We start from the raw sequence: 26861 nt of genomic DNA, 5'->3' as shown, positions 1-26861 counted from the left end.
GTAACTTCATGAAAAGAACTGGGCTTTGCCACCGGCCAGATCAGTGTTGAAATCCAAGCTCGGTCACTTGCTAGCTATGGGACCCAGGGCAAATGAGCAAACTTCTCTAACTTCCTTCTTTGTGAAAACATCCACTCTTTACTTTCTAGGGTCCTTAAGAGGACATATGGGGGGGTTTGTTGCGTGAAATAGGTGAAGGGGATTAAGAAATACAAACTCTAGTTATAAAATAAGTAGGTCACAGGGCTGTAATATACTGTATAAGGAATACAGTCAATAATACTATAATAATTTTGTGTCGTGACAGATGGTTACTGGACTTGTGGTTATCACGTGGTAATGTATTTGTCAGATTACTATGTTGTATTCTCAAGAGTAACATAATATTGAATGTGAACTGTATTTCAGTAAAAAGGAAAAGAGGCTATCATGAGATTGTATACTTTAAGCCTGGCTCCTAGAAATTGCTCAGTCAATAGCAGATTTTGGGGGGCGGGTGGCCCGTGCTTGCAGCCTATCAAAGTTCCCAGGCTATGAGTCAAATCAGAGCTGCACCTGCTAGCCACAGCCACAACCACAGTCACAGCAATGGGGGACCTGAGCCATGTTTGTACCTACACCACAGCTCTCGGCATCCCCGGATCCTTAACCCACGGAGTGAGGCCAGGGATTGAACCTGCATCCTCACGGATGCTAGTCTGGTTCATAACCTGTTGGGCCACAATGGGAACTCCCAACAGATCTTATTATTTTTAAAAATAGGAGTTCCCATTGTGGTTCAGCGGGTTAAGAATCTGACTAGTATCCATGAGGATGCAGATTGGATCCCTGGCCTTGCTCAGCGGGTTAAGGATCTGGCCATAGGTCCAAGATGTGGCTCGGTCTGGCATGGCTGTAGCTGTGGCTAGGCTGGCAGCTGCAGCTCCGATTTGACTCCTAGCCTGGGAACTGCCACAGGTGCGGCCCTAAAGAGAAAAAAATAATAATTATATGGTCTTCCTGTGCTAAACCCTAGTAGGGAAAAGGGGTGGAGAAATCTGAGTAAAATTTAGATTGTTTCAGCATATCTAGATGTTTTCTGTACCCTGTAGACAAAGCCTCAGTTCTAATGTCAAGATAAATCATTATAATCTAAAAGGCATTCGTGTCATTTTCATTTCTCTACTTTTCCCATGAACAAGGGCATTTTCCTGCTCCTGTTTGCCATGGCTGAACCCTCGTGTTTTCCCAGTTTGTCAAAGGATGTGGAAAATGTGTCTCTGTAGAGGGAACACCTGCTGACAGGGATTTGAATCCTGGAAGAGAGTTCCATTGAGCTCTCGGAGAAGGCACACACTGCACACCTCTGATGGGGCCCCTGCACAATCCTGATGCCTGCCTAGATGGCCACATTCTTCATCCACCCCATCCCCACCCCGCAGACTTGGAGCCATCACTCTTCTGAAGACTAAACCATTTTACATTTGATTTTCAGGAAGTGGAAACCTTCTGCTTTGAGCCTTTCTCTGAAATTTGTTTTAGCAGGAAACTTGTTCTTTGGCCTTTTGTGTATGTGTGTGTCTTTTTAGGGCCGCACCTGTGGCGTATGGAGGTTCCCAGGCAGGGGGTCTAATGGGAGCTGCAGCTGCCGACCTACACCACAGCTCACAGCAATGCTGGATCCTTACCCACTGATTGAGGCCAGGGATCGAACCTGTATCCTCATAGATGCTAGTCAGATTCGTTTCTGCTGAGCCACGACCAGAACTCCTTCCTTGGCCTTCTTGTGTATTTTTCTGATGTGAGGAGAAAATGTCCATTTGTTTTCTCTCTCTCTTTATAATTTTATTTTATCTACAATGTGATTTTTTTGAGTTTTTGAAATAGTAACAGCTTTCTTTAAGAGAGAGAAAACTCATAAAAAGTACAAAAGAATGAAATTCTGCCTCTATGTTTTCAGCCAACTATGATCCTAATTTAGGCAAGTAGGACTGGATTAACTTGTGCAGGTAGATCGTATGGCTTCTGTTGTCAGAGCTGATGCTCAGAGCAGAATTTCTTTAAAAAATGTTTATAGTTTACACTTTTGTGGTTGGTTAATCCTCAATAAAACATAAACGCATATAATCTGGCTCTGAGCAATCAATAATTATTAGTAGACAGGTGAACCTGGACGTGTTGGGTTTGTTTTGTTGTGATTTCTTTGCTTTAATTTAAAGGGATGATAAGAAAGCCTGTGAAGAGCCTGCAACCCAGTGAAGGTTAGTTAGCAGTTAACGTCCTGTGTGTTTTCTGAGTACTCAGTTGTGCTAATGGCCGGCATTGTTTAGATGCAGCCTAGGTGAGATTGATGAATATAGCAGATTTTTATTTAATTGGAAGGGAGAATTACTATTTCATAAGCTGCGATCCCCTGAATCTAACATGTTGGAGAGAATGCACTATCAGTCAATACGCGTGAACTACTCCTGAGCTAGATGTTGAACTATCATTTGAATAAGCTAAAGAGTGATTAGTGATTAGTGATTGCTAATTACACTGTCAGTAACTAGTTTTTGAGGTGTGTCAACCCATTTGTTTTGAATCTTGTGACTGCTCTGAAATCATTTATGCTAATATTAGACTTTTGAAGAAGGAAGTGCTTCTTTGAATGTTATAATTACAGAATTTATATAATTTTTTAAAATGAGCATGAGTGATTTTTGAGTGCCACATCACCTTTCCTGAATGATTAGTCTAAATTTGGGGTGTAATGTGTTTATAATTTGTGTACTGATTCTAAATGCTTATGGCTAGGTCAGATTTCTATTGAAGTTATTAGAGTTTTAGAAAGTTCCAGAATTGGGCCCATGGCATAAACTCAAACCTATTTATTTATTTATTGTCTTTTGATGGCCACACCTGTGTTACGTGGAGGTTCCCAGGCGAGGGGTCTAATTGGAGCTATAGCTGCCGGCCTACACCACAGCCACAGCAACACAGAATCCGAGCCTCGTCTGCGACCTATACCACAGCTCACGGCAACACCGGATCCTTAACCCACTGAGCGAGGCCAGGGATCGAACCTGCAACCTCATGGTTCCTAGTCGGATTCGCTTCCACTGCGCCACGACGGGAACTCCTCAAACCTATTTATGATGGAATTGATTGGTTCCTTTACACATTTTGCCATGTTTTCTTTGTGGTGTTTCATTCCGCTGCTGATAATCAATCAAGAGTGGGGAAGAATTAGGGCGTCTCTGCAGTTCTTTGTTCTACTAAAAAGAAAATCAACTAATTTCACATCATCCTTATTTGACTACTAAAAAAAGCTAAAATTTTGTTCCTAGGAATTTTATTTCTTTTACTTGATGACTTCTGTTACAAAAGCACGATAGTTTCTCCATAAAGCATCATTCGACGTCTTAAGCAATAAACACCATTGGCTGAGAAAGCCCCTGGAGTTTACAAGGAAAAAAGATTCCGCAGGCCTTGAGGCCTTCAGTTAAAACCTTAGAACTTTTGAGCACCAGAAGGAAGGTTTCCAAAGTGTTGAGCTGTTGTTGTGAGAGGGCCTTTGGTCTCCATGAACTCTTATTTTCCACGCAGTGGGCAGAGTTTTTGAGGTTGCCGTGATTTGGGTAGGGGACCTTTTCAGAAATGCCAGGCTTTTAGGGGGAAAAACAAACAAACCAACAAACCACAGCTTTTCTTCTACTCAAGGCTCTGTTTTAAAGTTTGGAAACTATGCTGTGATTAGAAGGATGAATTGGCCCGTCCCCCCCACCCCACCCCCGGTGCCCAGGGCAGGGCATCCTCCTGTGCTACCTCGCAGGAGCCGGCTTTGCTGTGCACCCAGACCTGGTCCTGCTGCCCCAGGCGTGAGCCTCGCACAGAGGCTGGCTGAGCCCTGAGCGCACCTGGGGAGCCCCGCAGGGCAGAGGGGTCCAGAGCAGTCCAAGTGATAAGGAACCTAAAAAAAGGATTCACTGTGGGTGTGTGTTTCGTTCAAAGTTTTTCTTGGTATCGAGAGAAATTTTTAAAAGAAGAAGAAAAAAAAAAAAGTCAAAGCCTTTAATGGTAGACGGTATCTGGAGACTATATATGGATACATAGATTGTTTTTGAGAAGGAAAGAATGAAGGAAAGGGGAAAAAGAGACGAAGGGAGGGAAGAAGAGATGGAGGGAGGTTGGGAGAAAAGGAGGAAAGTGCATTGAAATCATTTTTTTTTTTGTAATTGACACAGGCTGACTTAATGAGTTATTTTCAGAGTCATGAGTTCCTTTTTTAGTCGAGTGATTCCCTTTTGGAAATTCGGTGGCAGATTACTAACATTTGCAATCTTTTCCAGCCCCTGTGCTAAATGCTTATGCATGTTTATTCATTTAATTCTCTTACCTGACCTATGGTATCATTTTCCCCATCTTAGGGATGAGGAACCTGAGGTTCAGAGAGCCTTAGGTAACATGTCCAAGCCACATGGCTGCTATCAAATGAGGATCTGAACACAGATATTCTGATTTCAAGGCCAGGCTGCCTCCTCTCCTCCTAAAACTTAGAGCTAGAAGACCTTGGAGCGGTCTGTTCCAGCTCCTCTACTACATAAAGAAGTTCAGTACTGAGTTCCCACTGTGGCTCAGTGGTTAATGAACCTAACTGGCATCCATGAGGACACAGGTCAATCCCTGGCCTCCCTCAGTGGGTTAAGGATCCAGCATTGCCTTGAGCTTGTGGTGTAGGTCACAGATGTCCCTCGATCCTGTGTTGCCGTGGCCCTGGCATAGGCTGGTGGCTACAGCTCCGATCGGACCCCTAGCCTGGGAACCTCCATATTACCATGGTGCATATGGAAAAAGACAAAAAAAAAAGTTCAGGGGGTCAGGTCACCGTAATCCTGGGGGAGACAGCAGCTCGTACCGCACCTCTCTGGAGCATAGAGTTATGGGTGTCAGTGGGCTTCTGGCTGCCATGGGCACCTTGGTATGACTTTGGCAGCAGGCTGCTGACTAAGGGACACCCCGCCAGTGCTCCTTCCTTTGGGGATGCCTTCATGCCCTGCATTCCTTTCACCTCAAATGGTTCTTGGAGCTTCTGCATTCCACCTGGTACCACTGCTGGGGAAATGTCCCCACCTGCCAGTTCCCTGGCAAATTTGACATTTTACATATTATGGGATTCATATCTATTTATTTATAGGCATGATTTTCCTTATAACAGGTTCAACACAAGAACCTTGGCTGTTAAAAAAAATAGCACCTTCCATTGCATAGCTTGTTATAATTTGCAATCACTGATGCAAATCCTTAATAGCAGGGAGTTTGCAGTCCCTAGGACAATCATTAACAGCTCTGGCTCTGGAATCCCACAGGCTTGGTGAGAATCAGCTTTGTCATGGGCTAGATGTATGAACTCAGCAAGTCACATGACTTCTCTGAGCCTCAGTTTGCTTGTCAGTAAAGTGGGGCCATGCACAGTACCCACCTTGTAAGATATCATTGAAGATTAAATTGACTAAAGCATATAAAGGGGTCCACTCAGGGTCTTGGCACATTGGAAAAGCTCAATAAACAGAAGGTGTTTCAAGCCCTTACTTCTCCTTGGGTCCCCCTAGAAGCTTCCAAGACCCACCTTCTCCCCACAGTCCCTTTGTCCCCCCACCTCAGTCAACTGCACAGGACAAGAAAACATTTTATATAACATTTTCACTGTGTTCAGTCTTTTCAGTTCATGACCTCAGAAGCCTATGATCTAGCCTATGATCCTTCCCATCTTTTACTTAGTGAAACTGCTGCCCCGTAGGATTCAGTCATGTGCACTGTTTGTACAACAGGAGTATCCAAACTGAGGGTTGTTATGACCCCAAAGCTGGTCTTGCTTTCCCTAAACCAGGCCATCTCCACACCAGTTAGAAAATGCGGTTATAAGAAGGGCCTGGTGGCTTCCCTTTCAAAGTTCTTTCTGACTGTCTTAACCTTGCCTCGTGGTGGTCTAAAGTGGGTCTAAAGTGCACATACTTCCCATCCTCGTTTTATGTGTTTGCTTGATGCTTCTTCCTTCTTCCTTCTCATAATTTCCACGTGTGTTATTATTATCTGTGCTTAGCACGGTGCATAGCACCTGCCAGAGTGTCTTGCACGAGTCAGTGCTCCATTAGTGTTTACTTAAGATATAAATCAATCCCCCCTTCATATTTTGAGGAATTCTGCATCTCTTTGCTTGCTTTCTAGGAAGCCTAGCTCAAGGCTCCATGCAAGCAGGTACTTGATAGATGAACTGCAGATGAACCTACACTCTCGAGCCCCTCCGAGGTGCCAGGCATGGTGCTGGTGCTTTGTTCACTCATTTCTTTCCCTTTCTCCTCTCCTTTCTCATTGATCTGCTCTTCTGTGCCAAGTGCCATCTTAAGTATGGGGAATAAGGTGCAGTCAGCTCTTAAGGAGCTTATATTATTTCTCCTAATCCTCATAATAACCTCATGGGGTGGATTTTTTTACTGTAGGAAGGAAATTGAGGCTCATGAGGTGAAGTAATTTGTCCAGGGTTGCAGAGTTACTTAGTCCCTTGGATAAGCTTCGAGTTAGTGTCCTCCTGATTTCCAAGGCTATGCACCACGAGATCCAAGAATCAAACAGAAAGAGTGATAATAGGAAGAGACTAAAGAGCAATGCCTGGGAGGTGGGCATTATCTAAGAATTATAATAGCTAAGATTACAGTAGTGCTTCTCATGTAAACACCCCATGCTTTATTCATTTAATTCTCATCCGGACTCCATGGTGTGGTATTATTACCACTCCCATTTTGCAGATAAAGAACCCTGAGGCTTTTTTACACGTGCCTGCTGGCCAATTGCGTGTCTTCTTCAGAGCAATGTCTACTTAGGTCTTCTGCCCAATTTTCAACTGGGTTGTTTGTTTTTTGGTTGTTGTTGTTGAGTTGTATGAGTTGTTTGTTTATTTTGGAGAATAAGCCCTTGGCAGTTGCATGTTTGCAACTATTGTCTCTCATTCCATAGCAGGAGGGGGAGGGAGTGGGATGGACTGGGGGCTTGGGATTTGTAGATGCAAACTATTACTTTTAGAATGGATAAGCCATGAGGTCCTACTCTATAGCACAGGGAACTATATCCAGTCTCTTGGGATAGAACATGATGGAAGATAATATGAGAAAAAGAATGTACATATATGTATGACTGGGTCACTTTGCTGTACAGCAGAAATTGACACAATATTGTAAATCAACTATACTTTAATAAAAAACAAACAAACCCTGAGGCTCAAGGAAGTTGAATTTCTCACCCAAGATCATACAGCAAGGAAATCAGACTTGAACCTGGCAGCTGAGCTCCACAGTCTGTATCCTTAACTACTACACTGTTATTCAAGCAAACCAAAAAAGTGCCTCAGTCATAAACAGGTGCCTGGAACTCACAGTGGTTCTGTGTAGCCAAAACTTGCTCTGTGCTGGGCACTGTGCTGTAAATACTTTGCATGCATTTGTTCCCTGAAATCTCACACCACTAAGATGAGGTAGGCAGGTTATTACCCACATTTACACAAGGGGATACTAAGAATTTGCCTAAAGTCATTCAACTAATAAGTACTAAGGCTGGAATTCAGACCATTTGTCTGTAGCTGGTTCCTTACTTTTCCTTTCTCCTGTGTGCTCCTCAGGAAATAATCCAAAAGAAAGAAAAAATAAAATGCACCAAGTTGTCCGTTAAAATATTGTTAAAAATAGGAGCATTAGCTCAATGGAACACTGAGCATGCATTAAACAGTGATGGACGTGAGGACTGTAGCATGATAGGACAAGAAGGGTTACTGTTCACTTGTGTCCACATATGGACGTGAGGCTGGGGAGGAGCGCAGAAAAAAGACGAGGAAGTTCACCTGTTGGTGGGGGGGATTGTGGGTCAGTATGTTTCTCTTTCCAACGTTAAAAATAAAATTCCTCTGGTGGATTAACTCAGGAAAGAAAAGAAGTGCTTTGTCTAAAAGAAGGAAGTCTTTGTCGTTTATGCCAAAAGCAAGCACTAGTTTGAAGTCTCTTTGACTCTGGCAGCCAGGAGTGCCTGACTCCTGAGGTTTCAGGGTAATCCACATCCCCTGACGGAGGAGGTGAGAAGAAATGCAGAAGAGGTAAAACGCAAACAAACAAAAACCTAGAAAAGGCAGTGATGTCAAGGATTGAAAATATCAGGGCACAGTGAGTAGATTTGACTCCAATGATCTTTTACAGATTTGTCTATATTTTAATGATATTGTGATAATAGAAACAGAAACAAAGGAAAAGTCTGCTGACATTGGGTAGGGTAGGCATGCCCCCACCCCACCCCAGAAGTGGAGGGGAAATGAAATTTGTACAAACTGGTTTTGTAGTTATGTACCCCAACTCTGGTGTTCCCAGGGGTATTTTCAGAGCAGACCTGCTTTTACGTTGAATTTGTCTTCGACAGGAGATGGCACTGAACACCTTAGCTTTAATATTCTCTAGTCTCTGGAGACCTGGGGAGTTCATGATCTGTGAAACACTGGCATAGGTGCACCCTCGGGGTTCCCTTGCTAATTCTTGTATATTGCAAATGATAACACCTTAATTAATCTCTTTGCCCACTTTAGAGTTTCCCATATTGAGGTTTCCTAAAGAAAGAAGGGGCAGTAATGTTACGCAGCACGTAGTGTGTGTTCAGTATTACTTTAGACACAGCTTTGTACCACAATGAGACTTGAAGGCATGTGCAATTATGGGTTTTAGAGTAGAAGTTAATGCTTAGGTTTAGTCAGATTCCGATCCTGGCTCAGCTGCTTGCTGCATGTGTGATCTTGGCCAAGTCATTGCTGTGATGATGATGTTGATGAAGACGATGGTACTTACACTGAGAAGCCACTTTCCAGGAGGTGTCAGTGTCACCATGGGCTCACCTGCATCCTTCCATGATGGAGACCACGCTGATGATGCAGAGATTTGGGGACCGTGGTCACATGGATTGACCAGTTAGCTTGAAAGAGGGTGGAATTCTTATCTTTCCTCATCTCACTCATCTGTTCTAGTTCAAGCCTCTGAGACTTGACGAGACTCTTACAGTGGCCTCCTACTGAGGTGGGACTAACTCCCAATTTCCCTGGGGCAGTGTCCCTTATGCCTATAGTCCTGGCAAAACTGTCACTAAGGGTTTCAGTCTCGGAAGGGTCCAGGTATAGATAGTAAGTGATACGGTCTCCCACTTCCCTTTCCCTCCCCACTAAAACTGTGTTTAGTGGCACCAGATGGAACTGTCCACAGAACAGATTTGCCTGGAGTTCCCATTATGGCTCAGCGGGTTAAGAGCCTGACTAGTCTCATGAGGATGTGGGTTCGATCCCTGGCCTTGTTTGGTGGGTTAAGGAGCCAGCATTGCTGCAAGCTGCCACATAGGTCACAGATATGGCTCAGATCTGATGTTGCTGTTGTTGTGGCTGTGGCGTAGGCCATCGGCTGCAGCGCTGATTTGACCCCTAGCCCAGGAATATCCACAGGCCACAGGTGTAGCCCTCAAAAGAAGAACGTTTGCTTATGCCACTTTCTACTTGAACACTTTTAGAGGTTCTCAACCATGTATTGAATAGACTCCAGACTCCTTAACCCAGCCCTGTGTGCAGAGTCAGGGTGATGCCCTGCAGCGTCCTACACAGTGCGCATCAGACAGGGTGGTCTCCATAAGCATGTGTCGAATTAGTATGTGAATGAATGTGTGCATTCGCACTCAGGCTGCTCGTCAACTTCTTGAACGACTCGTTCTCCTGCCAACTTCAGGGCCTTTGCACCTGCTGTTTCTTCTGCCAGGAACATTCTTCCCTCCCTCTTTACCTAGGGTAGTAACACATGTCTTCTTACTCTTTAGCTGTCAGTTTAAATGCTACGTCCTTTGAGAGGCTTCCTGACGCTCACAGATTAGGTCAAACCTCCCCTTTTCTCCTCTCCCCTGGATCGCTCAGTAATTCACTCTCTATTTGCATGCTAATTGAATAGCTGACTCCCGCACCAAAGTCTAACCTTCCAAGAAGGCAGAAACTGTCTTGTTCCCTGTCATTGTCCCTACTGTGTACCTGGAACATGGTAGCCCATACATAGTTGATAAACAAACAGAATGAATGTAAGTCGCCTCACAGGCTGCCCTTTCGGAGCCAGTGCAGTTCATGTCGCCTGTTAAAGCTCTCCGTTAGTTCTCAGCATACCTGGAACACATGTGACGCTCTTCCTATGGCCGGCAAGTCCCTACACACTTGCTTTGGGCCCTTCCTAACTGTCTACCTCATTTCGACTGCCCACCACCTTCTGCCCGCCCCCCACATTGGTTTCCTGGCTCTTCCTCACATACTCCAAGCCCACTCCAAGCCTTTGCACTTGCTTCAACATCACCTCCTCCGGGAGGCCCTCAGTGTCCCTGCTACTGAAAACAGCCCCCCATCTGTCTCGCATCCCACGGTTTCCTTTTCTTCATAACACTCATTGTGCTCTTCCTCCACCACAGACCGGGCTCCTTGAGAGCAGGGACATGCCTGCCATGTTCATCCCCAGCTCCTCAGAGCCCGGCAAACAGTTGGCACTAAATCAATGTTTGCTGGGTAAGGGAAGGAATGAAAGAGCAGGGGCAGGGTTGGACTACCCCTTGGAGGCAGGGAGGGGACCCCTTCCTGGAACCCAGCGGCCCTGGGGCAGGGCCTGTGGTGTCGCCATGGCAACCCACTGACCTGAGCCCCCCCCCCCAGAGGCCCAGCTGCCTGTGTCCTGGGTCCACTTTCCACACCAGTTGCCTGTCACCACCACAGGGGGTCCAGGGGAGAGAAAACGCTGCTGAGAGAGAATGATCAAGAGGAACGCACCCCCTGGTGCCGGGGAGACAGGAATAGGCCATGTCCACGTTGTTCCACTGGTAACGACCAGGGTCTGGGGGCAGAGGGACGTCGGGGCGCACTCTGGAACCTCCAGAGGGACCTGGGGCCCCGTCCTCCTCCCGGAGCTGCGGGTGTGGCCTGTCAGGTCTTTTCTGTAGCATTTCTAAAGCTATGAGCTCCAGAAATAGGCCCCAGCACAGTGCCCTGAAAGACTGTTGATCTAAAGGGGGATGAATAACTCCTTCTATTAAAACCCGGTGACACTTTATAAGTCAGGCGGTGTTTTCTGCAGGTATTGCATAAGTCGGGAACTCTCTGTTCTCATCCGGTTCCTCAGAAACAAAGCTCATCATCGCCTTACACCCCCACAGCTTAAAAGTCGAGGCTGGCTTCCAGCCGCCTGCAGCCTTCTTGGCCTGGAGGGTGAGGCCTTTGCCATGGGCTCCTAACAGACTCTCCCACCGCTGCCTGGGTCACAGGCCGGTGGACTCTCCACCTTTCCAGAGCCCATTCTGTGCCTGTGTCTGGGACGGAGCCCCTCTCCCCCAAGATGCTCTTCTTTCCTCCTCGCCTGGCAGAGGCTGACTCCTTTAAGGACCAGCTGAAATGCCCCTACCTCTGCGAAGCAGCCAGGCTGAGCTGGGGGCACTGTATCATAACTGAGAACACTCCTGGCTGCCTTGCTGGCTCAGCGACGCAGGGTGCTGAGGGGACGCCAAACAGCTTTGCGGGCAGGCAGACCTGTGGCGGTGACCTCCCTCCTGGTGAATCGGGGTCTGTCCAGGCCTCTGTTTCAGAGCTGCTGTTGGAGCAGCGGTGAGCAGGGGTGAAGCGGTGACAGGGCTCAGCAATGCTGGATGTGGCCGCTGCTATCTGTCCCCATCACGGCTCTGAGCGCCTGGTGGATGGAGACCAGGCTTTCCTCATCTTCCCCCAACCCACGAAGCCAGGCATGCGAAGAGTTTCCACGTGTATCATGTCAGCTCATCTTGGGAGAAAGCTGCAAGGCAGGGCTTTAGGGAGGGGCAGGATCGTTTTGGTGTTACATAGCTGGTCAGTGGCAGGACTGGGATTTGAAATCCAGTCGTTTTAACCGCAGACCCCACCGTCTTCCTGGTCTGCCTCTGTCTTCTCTCTGATCTTGTACTGTCCCCTGGAGGTCACTCTCCATTAGCCATGGGGCCTTCTTCTGGCTCCTTAAATTGGTCCCACACCATCCTACCTCAGAGCCTTTGTCTTTGTGGTCCCCGATCCTAACCTTCCAAGACGTTGCCCCCTCACTGCACTCCGCCTCTGCGCAGATGCTGTTTCCTCCCAGAGGCCTTCCTGGGGAGGAGCCTGTCCAGTATTTCCTGTTCCTTCTGCTTCACCTGCTCACAACCATTGCCACCAGCTCTGTGCCTGACACCACCCCCACCGGGCGCTTGGGGACTAAGCCTGAACAAGATACTAAAGGTTGTTAGAACTGACATTTGTAGAGTGGGAGAAATAAATAAGAATAAAATAGAAAACATAGACCAGATGCTTTCGAGTCCTGAATCCCTGGTCCGTCAGAGAAAGCCTGCGGTGGTATAATGGCTTCCTGTCAAATAGCTTTTGTCCATCTCTTCTGTTTGAACTTTGCACTCAAGACACTTGATAACAGTTTGCAAGGATGGATGGCGGCCGGGCTGGTAGATGATCTAGGAGAGAAGAGCTGGTCTGTGCTCCGTGGAATGCAGCAGGGAGCATAAACATCGCTTTGGAGACTGAAGATCTGGGTTCAAGTTCTGATTTTAATACTTTTGAACTGTATGTCTCTGGCCATGCCACTGCCACGGTCAGTTTCCTTATCTGTAAAGTGGAATAAATTTCTATCTCACGAGATGGACTATGAAGCTCAGGTCAGGCTCGTCACGTCAGCGTGCTCTGTAGACTTCAAGGATTACCTGCCTTTTGGAAACCAACTTAGTTGGCTCCTCCTGCCAGGCCAACACATGTTCATGAGGCGCTGCTCTGAGCCTTGGACTGCCTTGGATGTGCCATGTTCCCCAGTGCAGCTACTTCCTGATTCTTTTTGCCACTGCTAAGGAACCGAGCCTCCTAGAAAGCCCAAAAACCATTTACAACTCATTCTGTGAACTTGAGAAAGTCATTTCAAATTGGGGTTTCCAAATCTTCGATCTCAGGTGTAGAGGCATGAAGATTTGCTTCTAAGCGGTGTGGGTTAAACTCCTTGTAAAATGAAAATCTACACAGCATTATCTGCATCCTCCTTCCTGCCCATGATGAGTCAGGTGAAGGGATGCTTGGCAGCCTAGGAGCCTGTACTCACAGCCGTCCGTAAATCCTGCTGGGCACATAGAGCAAGTGTGGTCCTTACCAAAAGGTCAGATGATTTTTATGGATCAAGAATAGGCAGTTGGGAACAGGAGGTTTTATCCAAGTGTGAATTGAGCGCCCCTTCTCCCACGTCCCAGAACACAGCGCCAACACTGCAGGCCTGATCACAGTATTAGAACTTTGCTTCAAGTCTCAGTTTTCACATCTATAAATAGAGATGTTAAGGCACACCACAGAATATCGTTCTGAGGTTTAATTTAGACCACACACGTGAACACTTGCACAGTACCTAGCACACAGTAGGAATTTACTGTTGTTTTTCAAAAAAAGGAATGCATTCAACACACTTATTGCACAATATCTATGGGGCCAGGCATGGTGCCAGCCACTGGGTACAGGTGAGCAAAAATGACAGGGTCCCCGCACTCATGAGCTGGGAAGTAGCATCTGCCTCGCTTTATTGATGACAATTAGAAGGCAGAAATCAGTCTTATTCATGTTTATATCAGATTCACTTTGCTACAGCTTCTTGTATCTAGAAGCTTCACGGTAAATTTTTGTTGAATTTTCCTTCCTTTATTTGGAAAATCACCTATTATGTATTGTACGTTTTCATGCCTTATGTGGTAAAAAAGAAAATGATTAGGAAATTCTGTAGATATGTGGACGCATCTCCTTATATGCAGGGCATCCTTTGATATTTTGCATGTCAGTAATGTAAAGTTCCCTGAGGCCAGACCACAGGAAAGACTTTTTACCAGGCACTAGTGGAGAGTCAAAAGAAACAGAATAAAATGGACCACATTCTTTTTTTTTTTTTTTTTTTTTTGTCTTTTTGTCTTTTCTAGGGCCACACCCGTGGCATATGGAGGTTCTCAGGCTAGGGGTCCAGTTGGAGCTGTAGCCGCCAGCCTACACCACAGCCACAGCAACTCAAGATCCAAGCCTCATCTGCGACCTACACCACAGCGCCTGGCAACGCCAGATCCTAAACCTGCTGAGAGAGGCCAAGGATCGAACCTGCAACCTCATGGTTCCTAGTCGGATTCACTAACCACTGAGCCACGATGGGAACTCCTGCAGCACATTCTGAAGATGCTTAAGCTCTGAACTTGAAGAGCTTGTTGGGAATGGCAAAGGCTTGCAAAGGAATATGTAAATGAATTTAGCAAAAATTGTAATGTGTAACTAGAATTTTAGCAAAAGCTCTAATGCAAGGCAGACTGTGATCAGTGCTGCAATATTGGCATCACGTTCTGGAGACTGCGGGGGACATGAGACAAAGAGAGCTCAGGGCACACTTGGAGAGAGCATTATGGTCATGACCTGAGTTTGAATGCTGGTCCTGCCCCTTACTAGCTGGGTGACTTTGGACAAGTCACTTAATCTTTTTAAGCCTTAGTTTTCTCATCTCTAAAATGTGCATATTAATAGACCCTAACTTACAGTGTTGTTATGAGGATTTAGAATGATGGTATATGGAATGCATTTGCCTAATGCTTGACCTATAAGGGCTCAATATATGGTGGCCTTTATTAAGTCATGTAATCTACAGATGAATAAGATAGATGAACACAATGCTTTATGAAAAGCTCAATAGGAGTTCCCTGGAGGCTCAGTGGGTTAAGGATCTGGCATTGTCATTGCTGTGGCTCTGTCTACTGATATGGCATGGGTTCAATCCCTGGCCCCGGAACTTCTGCATGCTGTGGGCATGGCCAAAAGAATTTCAGTACATCTTTCATTCTGGTTGAGTAATTCTTGACTTTTGCAAGACCAAATCCACTGTTAGTAGTTTGAAAATATATATGGGGTACTTCAGGTGACCTAAATAGAGGCTTTCCAATCATGAGGGACACAACTTACCAGACATGAGTTAACGGAACACGAGTTGCATGTGCCACTGCTGAGGGTCTCCCTAGGGAAGAAGACAGGTCAAAGGGCACCTGTGGACCCAAGGCCCATGGCCTATTTAGATATTTCAGAGTGCCATATCCATGTAGCCTGGAAGGCAAGACCTTTGAAACTCCCATGTCCACAACAGAGGTGGGGTTCTGCTGTGCTTGACACTGCTCAGATGCTGTCTAACCCTCAGAGCTCATCCTCAGGCCACATGTCACAATGACAGTGATTAAGTAGAAGGCAGACAGAAGCAGGTGGACTGGATGGCAGAGAAGTGGGAACAATTTCTCCCAAAAAGAGCTGAAACAAGTGGGGTATTTTGACTAGAAAAATGGAGACGTGATGGCTTCTTCCTATTTCTGCCACAGGCAACAGATATCAAACTTTTTATGTGTTGCTCCAGGGAGCAGATCTGGGTAGCAGAGTGGCTTCAGGCATAAGCCATGGGTCAGAGAGACCTGAGTGGGGGCAGCAGGTGGGGGAAGGAGTACTTGGTGGGATTTCTTCCCTCCACCCTCTCTCCCTTCTGTAACCTTGCTTTCAGCTCTCTCCAGGGTTGGAGTTAGGCAGTATTGTGGTGGTTGGGGGTTGGGGGAGGAACAGCCTCAGTAAGATTCTTACCTGACCTGAACTCTCATGGGTGGGTATTGCCTCTCTTGGCCCAGCTGGTGTTCAGAGCCAGCTCCTATCCCGAATGTTGCCATAAGTTCTTCAGAGACCATGCCCCACCAATTACTGGGAATTCTCACCGGCAAGAATAGGCCCTTGCAAGCACTCCAGTGATAATAGGCCTGATCCCAGCACAGGCAAATGGGTGAGACGGAGAGCGTTTCCTTGTTCCCTGTTTCTGATGCAGGGGAGGGGGGTGTTTGTGTGAACGTGTGTGCCCACACGCACGTGAGAGTCAGCAGGTGTGCATACCTAGCCAGGAAGGCCAGGGGTTGGCCCAGAACTGTAGAAATTGCTATCGGTGGTGTGGTTGGGCAGAAGAAGGGCCTGCATGTTCCCGGAGATGCCATTCAAAGTCGGCCCTGGCCGTTGCCAGGGAAAATGTACCAGAACTTGAAAGCGTTAGAAAGATCTGAGTAGAGACATTCTGAAGAGTTCTGAAAAGCATTCTGGAGGTTTGTATCCTGATATGGTTTTGCATAAGATGTGATGACAGACGACCACCCTGGGCCATCACAGCTCTGAAAACATGACAAAGCCATTTGTTTCCATGCCGTGCATTTGGTTTCTAGAAGCGGGTCGCGTTTCCATGTTTTCAATCTCTCTGCTGCTCAGTGTTTCCTCAGAGATACCAGATTTCCATATCCTCTTTACAAGCTGCCTCCAGTCTTTCCCCTTGGCTATTTCTCTCCTACTTATTTACATTTTGGAAGCCGCTTTTTAAAAGAGCAGTTTGTTGGTACGTAAAATACAAATCCAAACCCTGACACTTCTCCCTGCCGTTGGCATTTGCTTGCCCCTCCCTACACAGCCTATTCGCCAGCGGCAGCGGGGCTTGCTTTTGCAGTGCGTTACTAAGGGCCGAGGAAAAGTAAAGATCTTTTCCTTGGCTCTTTGAATTATGAGGCATCACATTGCTCGATGAAGCTTCAGTTTCTTTCTAGGGAAACTGGAGACGAAGATCCTTACTTCAGCGAGTTGTGGTTCAAATGCAATGAAATAACACATGTACCGGGCCTGGCATGTTTTTACATAGGGGGTTTGATAAATGCAAGTTCCCATGTTATAAAGAAGGCAGCGGGAGATAGCGCTGTTCAAAAGCACACATCCATAGGTATGGTCGGTTCTGCTGTATTACTACATATGTGTTCCTAAAAATCCCCACCATTCAGCAGAACTGCACGAAAAAAAGCACGGAGTTTACTGGCATAATAAGGTAGAGGTACAACATCTCGAAAACTTTTGTCAGTGACACACGGGAGAAAAGATGGGAACCTGATGAAAAGGACAGCACAGTCTCGCACATGTAAAGTGGCTACAAGGCACACAAATACAATAAATACGGCATTTCACCTCAAAAAAGACTCGGAGTTTGCTTTTGGAAGTGGACTTCAGAAGAGCTGCAGCTTGTGAGTTACTGTGACATGGTAGAATGTGGGTTATCTGGGCAGGTGTGTCTCATAACCCACACCGTGAACTGAAGTCAATGGTAGATGTTGGAGGTGTGAGCGTGTGTGCATTTTGCGTATTCCTTCAGGGCTCAATTCGGCTCTGTGCAGTTTTCTGCATTTGCTTAATTTTTTTTAAGGAAGAAATCAAGCATAAGCAAACACAAAGTTTGTGCTATGCAGACTGTTCCCTAATACGTCACTTGCATTGGAACACATTTGTATTTTCCAAACAAGAACTGCAGCAGAACTGATGTACTTGGCCAATGCTGTTGAGGGAATGAATGAATGAAAATGAATAGTAGATGGTCTAGAGAATAGAGTATACTTTATGCTACATGGTGGAAAGTACACTTGTCGTCTTTGGAACTCAGGTATTAAAAACCCATAGTCTTTGAGATTTCAAAGGTAATGGCAGCTGCCACAGAGCTTTTGATGCCTCCTCCTGCAGTGGTTTTCAGTCCGTGCTTGGACGAGCCCCTTCAAGGGTCACTGGTAAAGGGAGGGGAGCTGCAAGGTTCCCTGCCTTCCTTTCCTCTTCAACTGGAGCCCTCAGGGTTGTATATGCTTTTCTTTTTCTGGCCGTGCCTATGGCATGCAGAAGTTCCTGGGCCAGGATTTGAACCTGCGCCAGAGCAGTGACCTGCGTTGCTGCAGTGACAATGCCAGATCCTCAACCTGCTGCGCCATAAGGGAACTCCTCTTTTTGTTTTCTTTTGATGAAAGGGTTCGGCAGCTAATTTACAAGTCTCCAAACCACCGCTGTTGATTCACTTGACCAAATTTTGTTTTTACAAACTATTTCTCAGGAACATGTTTTCTTTCTAAAGAAGGAGTCTCCTCGGAGTTGCCTCTGTGGTGCAACGGGATCGGTGCATCTCTGCAGTGCCAGGACGCAGGTCTGATCCCCGGCCTGGCACAGTGAGTTAAAGGATCCAGCGCTGCGTTGCTCCCTCTGCAGAGTAGATGGCAATTGCAGCTTGGATCTGATCTCTGGCCCAGGAACTCTATATGCTGTGGAGTGGCCAAGGAAAAAAAGAGAGAGAGAGAATCCTCAGTGGGTACTACTGGGCTATGAATGCTCCAGAATTAGTAGAATTTAACTACAAAATAGTCAAGTGGGACTTCAAATTAACATTTGCCTCCAAACTACTCGGCAAAGTCTCATCGGCCACAGTGCATCTTCATTTCAGATCCAGTTCCAGTCTGGGCAGATCTCAGATGAAAGTCGAAGGGCTTTTAAATCGAGTGCATTGATGACATTCCTGTCTCTCCACAAATACCAACAGCGTGATTTTCCTTCTTTTTCATTTTCAGAGAGCTGGATTGAGAGATGTCTCAACGAAAGTGAAAACAAACGTTATTCCAGCCACACATCTCTGGGGAATGTTTCTAATGATGAAAGTAAGTGCTTGAAATTCATTCTTCTGTGACGTTCTGGATGCGGCCTTTGTCCCGATGGGAGGAATGATGCTTCTAGAATGCTAGACTGGAGCATGTCTCCTGAAGCAAGAGGCTCTTTAACCCTTTATGAAATACCCCAGACCCTCCCTGTAATATTCTGCTGCTAGTAGGGAGTGCAGTGCAGTCAGGTGGATGTGGAAACCAAGACCATGGTAAAAATTTGCTGACTATGCATTCTTAGTGTCTTGAGTCCCAAAGACTCTGTCTCAGTCATGCTTCAGTGGGAAAATGTGGACCCTGAATGGGAAGGGCCCTTCTCTGTGTCACTGTAGATGCGGGTTTAAAGTTGTGTGTCATGGGACAGTTGTTTTAGAGTGACAAATGTCCTTGGTATGTGAAAGTAACAGGTTTCTCTGGATCTTATACTAGAGAATTGGAGTTAATGGAAAGATATACACTGCTGTGTTTATACCTTTCCCTAGGTTATGTAAGACTGGGGCTTCTGAGTGATGTGTATTCAAAGCAGAAGATATCTGGGGCTTGTATTTATCCCTCAAGCACTGCAAAAAAGAGGTAGCTTCTTACAAATGTCATTTCCAGCAGAGACACAGTATCTTTCTTGGTTGGTGAAGTGTATCTCCTTAGTTTAATTTTCTTGAGAAGCAGGCCAGGGACCACGTGCTCTGTAATCCCCAAAGGGTGTTTGTTAGGCTGAACAGCTTCCTTCCAAGTCCTCTCTAGCGTTGTCCTTCTGTCATCACTATTTTTGCTTCATTTTCTAAAGCTGAGGTAAATTGAACACAAGGTACATAAATCTTATGTGAATAGTTTGGTGAATATCTTTCCCCCCCTGCATATTGTATTCACCTGCATAACCACTCCCCAGCAAAGAAATAGAACATTTCGAGCACTGTGGGCTTTTCTCCTATCTTAGCCCTGTCAATAACCACGCTTCTGACATTTATCACTAGAGTTTGGTTTTGCCTGTTTCTGAAACTTCGTGTAAAGGGAATCATAGAACCTGTATTCTTTTGTATGTAGCTTTTTTTACTCAACATAATGTCTGTGAGATTCAGCCTACTGTGGTATATCACAGTAGTTTTTTCATTGTTGCATAGTATCCACTGTATGCATATATCACAATGTACATATCCATTTAAATGTTAATGGATATTTAAATTGTTTCAAGTTTGTGACTGTTTCTTAAGCATCTCTGAACATTCTTTTTTTAAACTTTTATTCTATTGTGGTAGAATATACCCGTCGTAAATCTTATCATTTGAACCATGTTAAGTATATAATTCAGTGGCATTAAGTATATTCACCTTGTGCAACCATCACCACCATCCATCTCCAGAACTTTTTTTCATCTTCCCAAACTGAAATTCTATACTCATTAAACAATGTTTCCCTTTCCGTTTTCCCCTATTCCCTAGCAACCACTATTCTACTTTCTGCTTCTATGAATTTGACTACTGTAAGAATCTCAAATAAGTGAAATCATATAGTATTTTTCTTTGGTGACTGGCTTATTTTACATAGCACAGTGCTTTAAGGTTCATCTGTGTTGTAGCATGTATCAGAATTTCCTTCCTTTTCAAGGCTGAATGACATTCCATTGTATGTATACACCACATTTTATTTATTCACTCGTTGATGGGCATTTGGGCTGTTTCCACCTTTGGGCTATTGTGAATAATGCTGCTATAAACATGGGCGTACAAATATCTGGTGAGTTCCTGCTTTCAGTTCTTTTGGCTCTATACCCAGAAGCGGAATTGCTAGATCATATGTTTACTCTTTGAGGAAATGCCATGTTTTCATATTGGATGCGCCATTTTACATTCTCACCAGTATGCACTAACTGTTCAAATTTCTCCACATCCTTGCCCATATTGTTATTTTCTGTTTTGTTTTGTTTTTTTAAATAATAGTCATTATAGTGGATTTAATGTAGTATCTCATTGTGATTTTGATTTGCATTTCCCTGATGATAAGTGATATCGAACACCTTTCTATGTGCTTATTGACCATTTGTATGCACACTGTATGGAAATGTCTATTTAAGTTTTTTTATTGCTTTTTAATGAGATTGTTTACTTTTTTTGTTAAATTGTAGAAGTTCTTTATACATCCTGCATATTAACTCTTTTTAGGTATATGTTTTGCAAATATTTTTCTCCCATTCTTTAGGTTGCCTTTTATTCTGTTGATTGTGTTCTTTGATGTATAGACATTCAATTTTGATGCAGTCTATTTTATCTATGTTTACGTTTGTTGCCTGTACTTTGGTGTCATATCCAAGAAATCACTACTGATCCAGTGTCATGAAGGTTTTTCTCCAAAAGTTCTTTGATCCATTCGTGTTAATTTTTGTGGATAGTATAAAGTAAGGGTTCAAATTCTTTCTTTCATTTATGGATATCCAGTTTTTCCAATACCGTTTGTTGAAAAGTCTGTCCTTTCCCCACTGAATGTTGACACCCTCATCAAAAATCATTTGACCATGTATGCAAGGTTCATCTCTAGGCTCCTTATTCTATTCCATTGATTTGTATGTCTGTCTTTATGTCAGTACCACACTGTTTTGATTACTGTGAGAACGCTAATGTTCTTTTTCAAGATTGTTTTGGTTATTAAGGGTCACTGGAAATTTCATATGAATTTTAGGGTGGTTTTTTTTATTTCTGCCAAAAAATGTTATTGGGATTTTTGAATTGAATCTATAGATCTCTTTGGATAATACTGACATCTTAATAATATTAAATCTTCCAATCCATGGACACAGGATGTCTTCATGTTTACTGGTGTCATCTTTGGTTCTTTTGGCAAATTTTTGTGGTTTCAGTGCACAATCTTTTGCTTCCTTGATTAAGTTTATTTCTAAGTATTTTATTCTTTTCAATGTGTTGTAAACAAAATTGTTTTCTTAATTTCTTTTTTGGATTGTTCATCAGTAGTGCAGAGAAATGCAACTGATTTTGGTTGCTGATTTTGTATTCTGCAACTTTGCTTAATTCACTTATTCTAGCAGTGTGTGTGTGTGTGTGTGTGTGTGTGTGTGTGTGTGTGTGTGATCTTCTCTAATTGCTCTAACTAGGAATTCTAGTATATTGAATAGAAATGACAAAAGTGGACATCCTTATCTTGTTCCTCATCTTAAAGGAAGAGCTTTTTGTTTGTTTGTTTGTTTTACCATTGAGTATGATTGCTGTGGGTTTTTCATTTATGTTTTACTATGTTAAAAGTAGTTTTCTTCTCTTCTTATTTTGTTGAGTCTTTTTGTCATGAAAATATTTTGAATTTTATCAAATGCTTTTTCTATATCGGTTGAGATGAACTTGTGGTTATTCTGTTAATGGGGTTTATTACATGGATTTATTTAATATGTTGAACCATCCTTGCATTCAAGGAATAAATCCCACTTAGTCATTGTGTACAATTCTTTTAATGTACTGTTAAATTTTGTTTAATAGCATTTTCTTGGGGATTTTTGCTTCACTATACATAAGAGACATTGATCTCTAGTTTTCTTGTAGTATGTTCATCTGGCTCTGGTATCAGGGTAATATTGATCTTGTACAGTGAGTTTGGAAGAGTTCCCTCCTATTCTGTTGATTTATTTATTTTGGTCATGTCCATGGCATCCAGAAATTCCTGGGCCAGAGATTGAACCCAAGCCACAGCTGTAACCAGAGCCACAGCAGTGACAATGCTGGATCCTTAACCCATCGAGCCACAATGGAACTCCTCCTCTTCCATTTTTTTGGGGAGAGTTTGAGAAGGATTGGTGCTCTGAATATTCTTGTGTACACCCTCTTTTATGAACAACCTATTCAGATTTTTGCTTGTCAGTTTTTTGTTTGTTTGTTTTTGTTTTTGGATGGTGCTTTTGTCTTTTTCTTAATGATTTGTAAGAGTTGTTTTTATAATCTCAACAAGAGATATTTGTCAGATAAAAGTATTGCAAACATCTTTCAGTTTGTGGTCTGCCTCTTAAATTCTTTTGGTGGTATCTTTTGGTGAAAAGAAGTGCTTAATTCTAATAAAATTCAGTTTATCAATTTTTTCTTTTATAGTTAGTGCTTTTGTATCATATTAAGAAGTTTTTGCCTACCTAAGGTTAAGATTACCTAAGGTTATGGTTATTTTTTTCATGTTTTTATCTAAAAGTTTTATTATTTTACCTTTTATTTTTATATCAACAAGCCACCTGGAATTTGTGTAAAAGGTGTAATGTAGGAGTCAAATTCTTTTTTTATTTTTCATTTTTGCTTGATAGAGCACCATTTTTTTGAAAAGAATATTCTTTACCCACTGTTCATAAATCAGGAGATCATATACGTGTGTATTTATATCTTGATGTTCATTCTGGACCATTGGTCAGCTTGTCTATTTTGGCCAAGTCTTTATTACTGTAACTTTTATAATACATTGTGATATATGGTGGCATAAGACCTCTTTTTCAAGATTGTTTTGGTTAAGTTCTTATATTGCCATATAGATTTTAGAATCGAGCTTATCTATTTTCACATGCACACATACAAAAATCTGCCAGGATTTTTATTGGCATCACATTGTATTCACAATTGATTTTGGAAGAATTAGCATCTTACCAATGTGAAATTTCTAATCTATGTATGTGACTTTAGACCTCCATATATTAGATGGCCTTTCGTTTCTCTCAATAGTGTTTTGTAGATTTCAGTGTAGAGATTTTGCACACCTTTTATTAGCTTTATTCCTAGGTAATTGATGTTTTTCAGTGCTATTATATATAGTATTGTTTTGTTTTTGTTTTTGTTTTTGTCTTTTTAGGGCTGTACCCATGGCATATGGAGGTTCCCAGGCTAGGGGTTGAATTGGAGCTACAGTTGCTGACTTACACCGCAGCTCATGGCAACACAGGATCCTCAACCCACTGAGCAAGGCCAGGGATTGAACTGAGTCCTCAGTGGATACTAGTCACATTTGTTTCCACTAAGCCACAATGGAACTCCTGTTTTTAATTTTTTTCTGTCAGTTGCTAGAATATGACAATTCAATTTATGACTATATCAAGGCACTTTGCTAAATTTGCTATTGATTGAGTTTGTTCTGAACACCTGATAATGATAGTTTTCCATCTTCTTTTATCTTCTTTATATTTCTTTTCTGTGCCTTAGTGTACTGACTGGGACCTCCAGTGTAATACTGAGTTGAAATGGTAATAGTGGACCTTCTTGCCTTGTTCCTAGCCTAAGGAAAAAGTATTTACTGTTTCATCATTAAGATAATGTTTGTTGTGCATTTCTTGTAGATATCATTATCAAATCTGATTTGCTGGGATATTTTTCTTAAATGGGTGTAGAACTTAAATGTTTTTCTACATCTCTTGAGCTGATCATATGTTTTTTTCCTTTATTTCATTAAATGTTATGAATTTCATTGATTAAATTTCAAATGTTAAAGCCATTTTGCATTCCTGGAGGGCACTGCTCCTGGTCAGAAGTTTAATTTTGTATATATTTCTAGGTTAGGTTGACTACCACTCAGTTAAGAATTTTGACATCTGTGTTTATGAGATTTATTGGCCTGTGATTTTCTTTCTTTATGATATCCTTGTCAAGTTTTGGTGTCTGATAAAAAGAGATGGAAACCTCCTTTTTTTTCTGTTCTTTCGAAGAGTTTGTATAAGGTTGGAATTACTGACTTCTTAAATATTAGGAAAAACTTAACACTGAAGTCATCTGGGTTTGGAGCTTTGAGGGAAAGATTTTAATGATGGTGAGTTTTAAAAATAGCAATGGAATTATTCATATTTTTCTATTTCTTGTTTTATTACTCTTACAAATTATTACTTTTAAAGAATTCATTTCATATAATTTTTCAAATTTATTTACATGATATTATCTAAGCTTCCCTCTCATTGTTTTTTGTCACGTTTTTAGCAGCTACGATGATGTTCTTCTTTCATTTCCGATGTTATCTCTATTTTTATTAAGCAGTCTTGTCAGAGTTTATCAATTTCAAAGATCCAAATTTTGGCTTTGTTTTTTTCCCCTCAATTTACACTCTTTTAAATTTCATTTATCTCTGCTTTTATCTTTATTTTTTTCCTTCCTTCTACTTTCTTTGAGTTTAGTTTTTTGTCTTCTTCTATTTTGAGATAGACATTTAGATAGTTGATTTTTAACCTTTTATAAGACAGGCACTTAAAGTTATAAAATTTCCTCTAAGTATCACTTAATTGTAGCACATACTTATCTGAGGTCATACTTTCATTATCATATTATCAATTATTTTATAATTATTTTCTAATTCCTATTGTGATTTCTTCTTTTACCCTTATATTATTTGGAAATCTATTGCTTAATTTCTTTCTTTCTTCTTCTTCTTCTTCTTTTTTTTTTTTTTTTTTTTTTTTTTGTCTTTTGTGCTTTTAAGGCTGCACCTGCTGCATATGGAGGTTCCCAAGCTAGGGGTCCAGCTGGAGCTGTAGCTGCCAGCCTATGCCAGAGCCATAGCAATGCCAGATCCGAGCCTTGTCTGCGACCTGCACCACAGCTCATGGCAACTCCGGATCCTCAACCCACTGAGTGAGGCCAGGGATTGAACCCGCAACCTCATGTTTCCTAGTCAGATTCGTTTCCACTGTGCTATGATAGGAACTCCCCCTCTATTGATTAATTTCTAAAGATTCCTAGTTGTCTTTCTGTTACTGGTTTTACTTTGTAATGTCACATGGTCAGAGAACATATTCTGGATGACTTCAGTATTTAAAATGAGTGTGACTTGCTTATTGTCCAAATGTATGGTCTATTTGGCAGATGCTCAGGTATATATGTAAAGAGTGTATATTCTGCAGTTTTTGGATGGCATGTTCTACAGTTATCAATTAGATCAAGTTGTTTAATCATGTTATTAAAAATGTTCCATATACTTATGGATTTTATTGTTGTTGCTTGCTCTCTCTGAAAGCAATTGTGCTTATCTAGCTTTTCAGTTCTGTTAATTCTGCTTGACATGTTTTGAAGTATTCATTTCTAGAAATTTAGGATTGTTATATCCTCTTGTTGAAATGATCATTTTTATTAGATGTCCCTCCTTATATCTAGTAATACTTTTTGCCTTCAAGTATATTATCCATATTAATACAACCAGGTTTCTTTTTTTATCAGGATTGTCATGGTATGTCTTTCTTTGTCTTTTTATTTTCAGCCTTTCTGAATTCAATATTAAGAGGTTTTTTTTTTTAAACAGTTTTTAAAAGCCAGTCTGATCTGATTTTATTTATTTATTTATTTATTGCTTTTTAGGGCTGCACCCACGGCATATAGAAGTTCCCAGGCTAGGGGTCGAATTGGAGCTACAGCTGCCAGTCTGTGCCATAGCCATAGCAACACAGGATCCAAGCTGCATCTGTGATCTACCCCCACAGCTCACCTCAATGCCAGGTCCTTTACCCATTGAGCGAGGCCAGGGATTGAACCTGCAACCTCATGGATACTAGGCAGATTCATTTCCAATGCACCATAGTGGGAACTCCAGATCATCTTTATCTTTAATTGGGATTTTTAGAGTGTTTATTTATTTATTTATTTATTTATTTTTGTTTTTTTGCTATTTCTTTGGGCCGCTCCCGCGGCATATGGAGGTTCCCAGGCTAGGGGTCTAATCGGAGCTGTAGCCACTGGCCTACGCCAGAGCCACAGCAACTCAGGATCCGAGCCGAGTCTGCAACCTACACCACAGCTCACAGCAACACCGGATCGTTAACCCACTGAGCAAGGGCAGGGACCGAACCCGCAACCTCATGGTTCCTAGTCGGATTCATTAACCACTGTGCCATGACGGGAGCTCCCTAGAGGGTTTAAATTTAATGTAGTTGCATTGTTCAGTTTAAGTCCACAAACTTGCTTTTTTTTTTTTTTTTTTGGAGGAGGGGGTCGGGTTATGCTGGTCTTTTATTCCTTTTACCAGGATAGTAAGGATTGAAATGAGACTGTGTTCCAACCTTGTTTTTTTTTCAAGTTTTTTTTTGCAAATTTGATGCCATTGCTTTTAGAATAAGCTTGTCAATTCTTCAACAAAAGTTTACTGAGACTTTGACTGTAATTTCTTGGAATTTACAAACCAATTTAGGAGAATGGATATATTGAACCTCCAGGCAAAGAATGTGGCTTGCCTCTCCATTTAGTTAGGACTTCACTTTCTCTCACATCTTGTATTTTCCATATATTTTGTTAAAATTTCCCTGTGTTTCATGTTTTTTAAGGCTATTGTGAATTGTATTTTTAAAA

At 42.7% G+C, this 26861-nt stretch overlaps 1 protein-coding gene across 4 annotated transcripts in view; it reads left to right on the top strand.

Annotated features, from left to right (window-relative positions):
- The window catches only part of RFX4 (regulatory factor X4), a 168069-nt gene that overhangs the window by 8418 nt on the left and 132790 nt on the right, over nucleotides 1–26861 (top strand). For all 4 annotated transcript variants that reach the window (XM_021091569.1, XM_021091568.1, XM_021091571.1 and 1 more), the window contains exon 2: nucleotides 18493–18579. In XM_021091569.1, coding sequence (XP_020947228.1) covers nucleotides 18493–18579 — 87 coding nt within the window. The remainder of the gene's footprint in view (nucleotides 1–18492; nucleotides 18580–26861) is intronic.

The sequence above is a fragment of the Sus scrofa genome, chromosome 5, assembly GCF_000003025.6.
Source record: "Sus scrofa isolate TJ Tabasco breed Duroc chromosome 5, Sscrofa11.1, whole genome shotgun sequence".
Classification (NCBI taxonomy): Eukaryota; Metazoa; Chordata; class Mammalia; order Artiodactyla; family Suidae; genus Sus; species Sus scrofa.
This window is presented reverse-complemented; position numbering and strand designations above follow the sequence as displayed.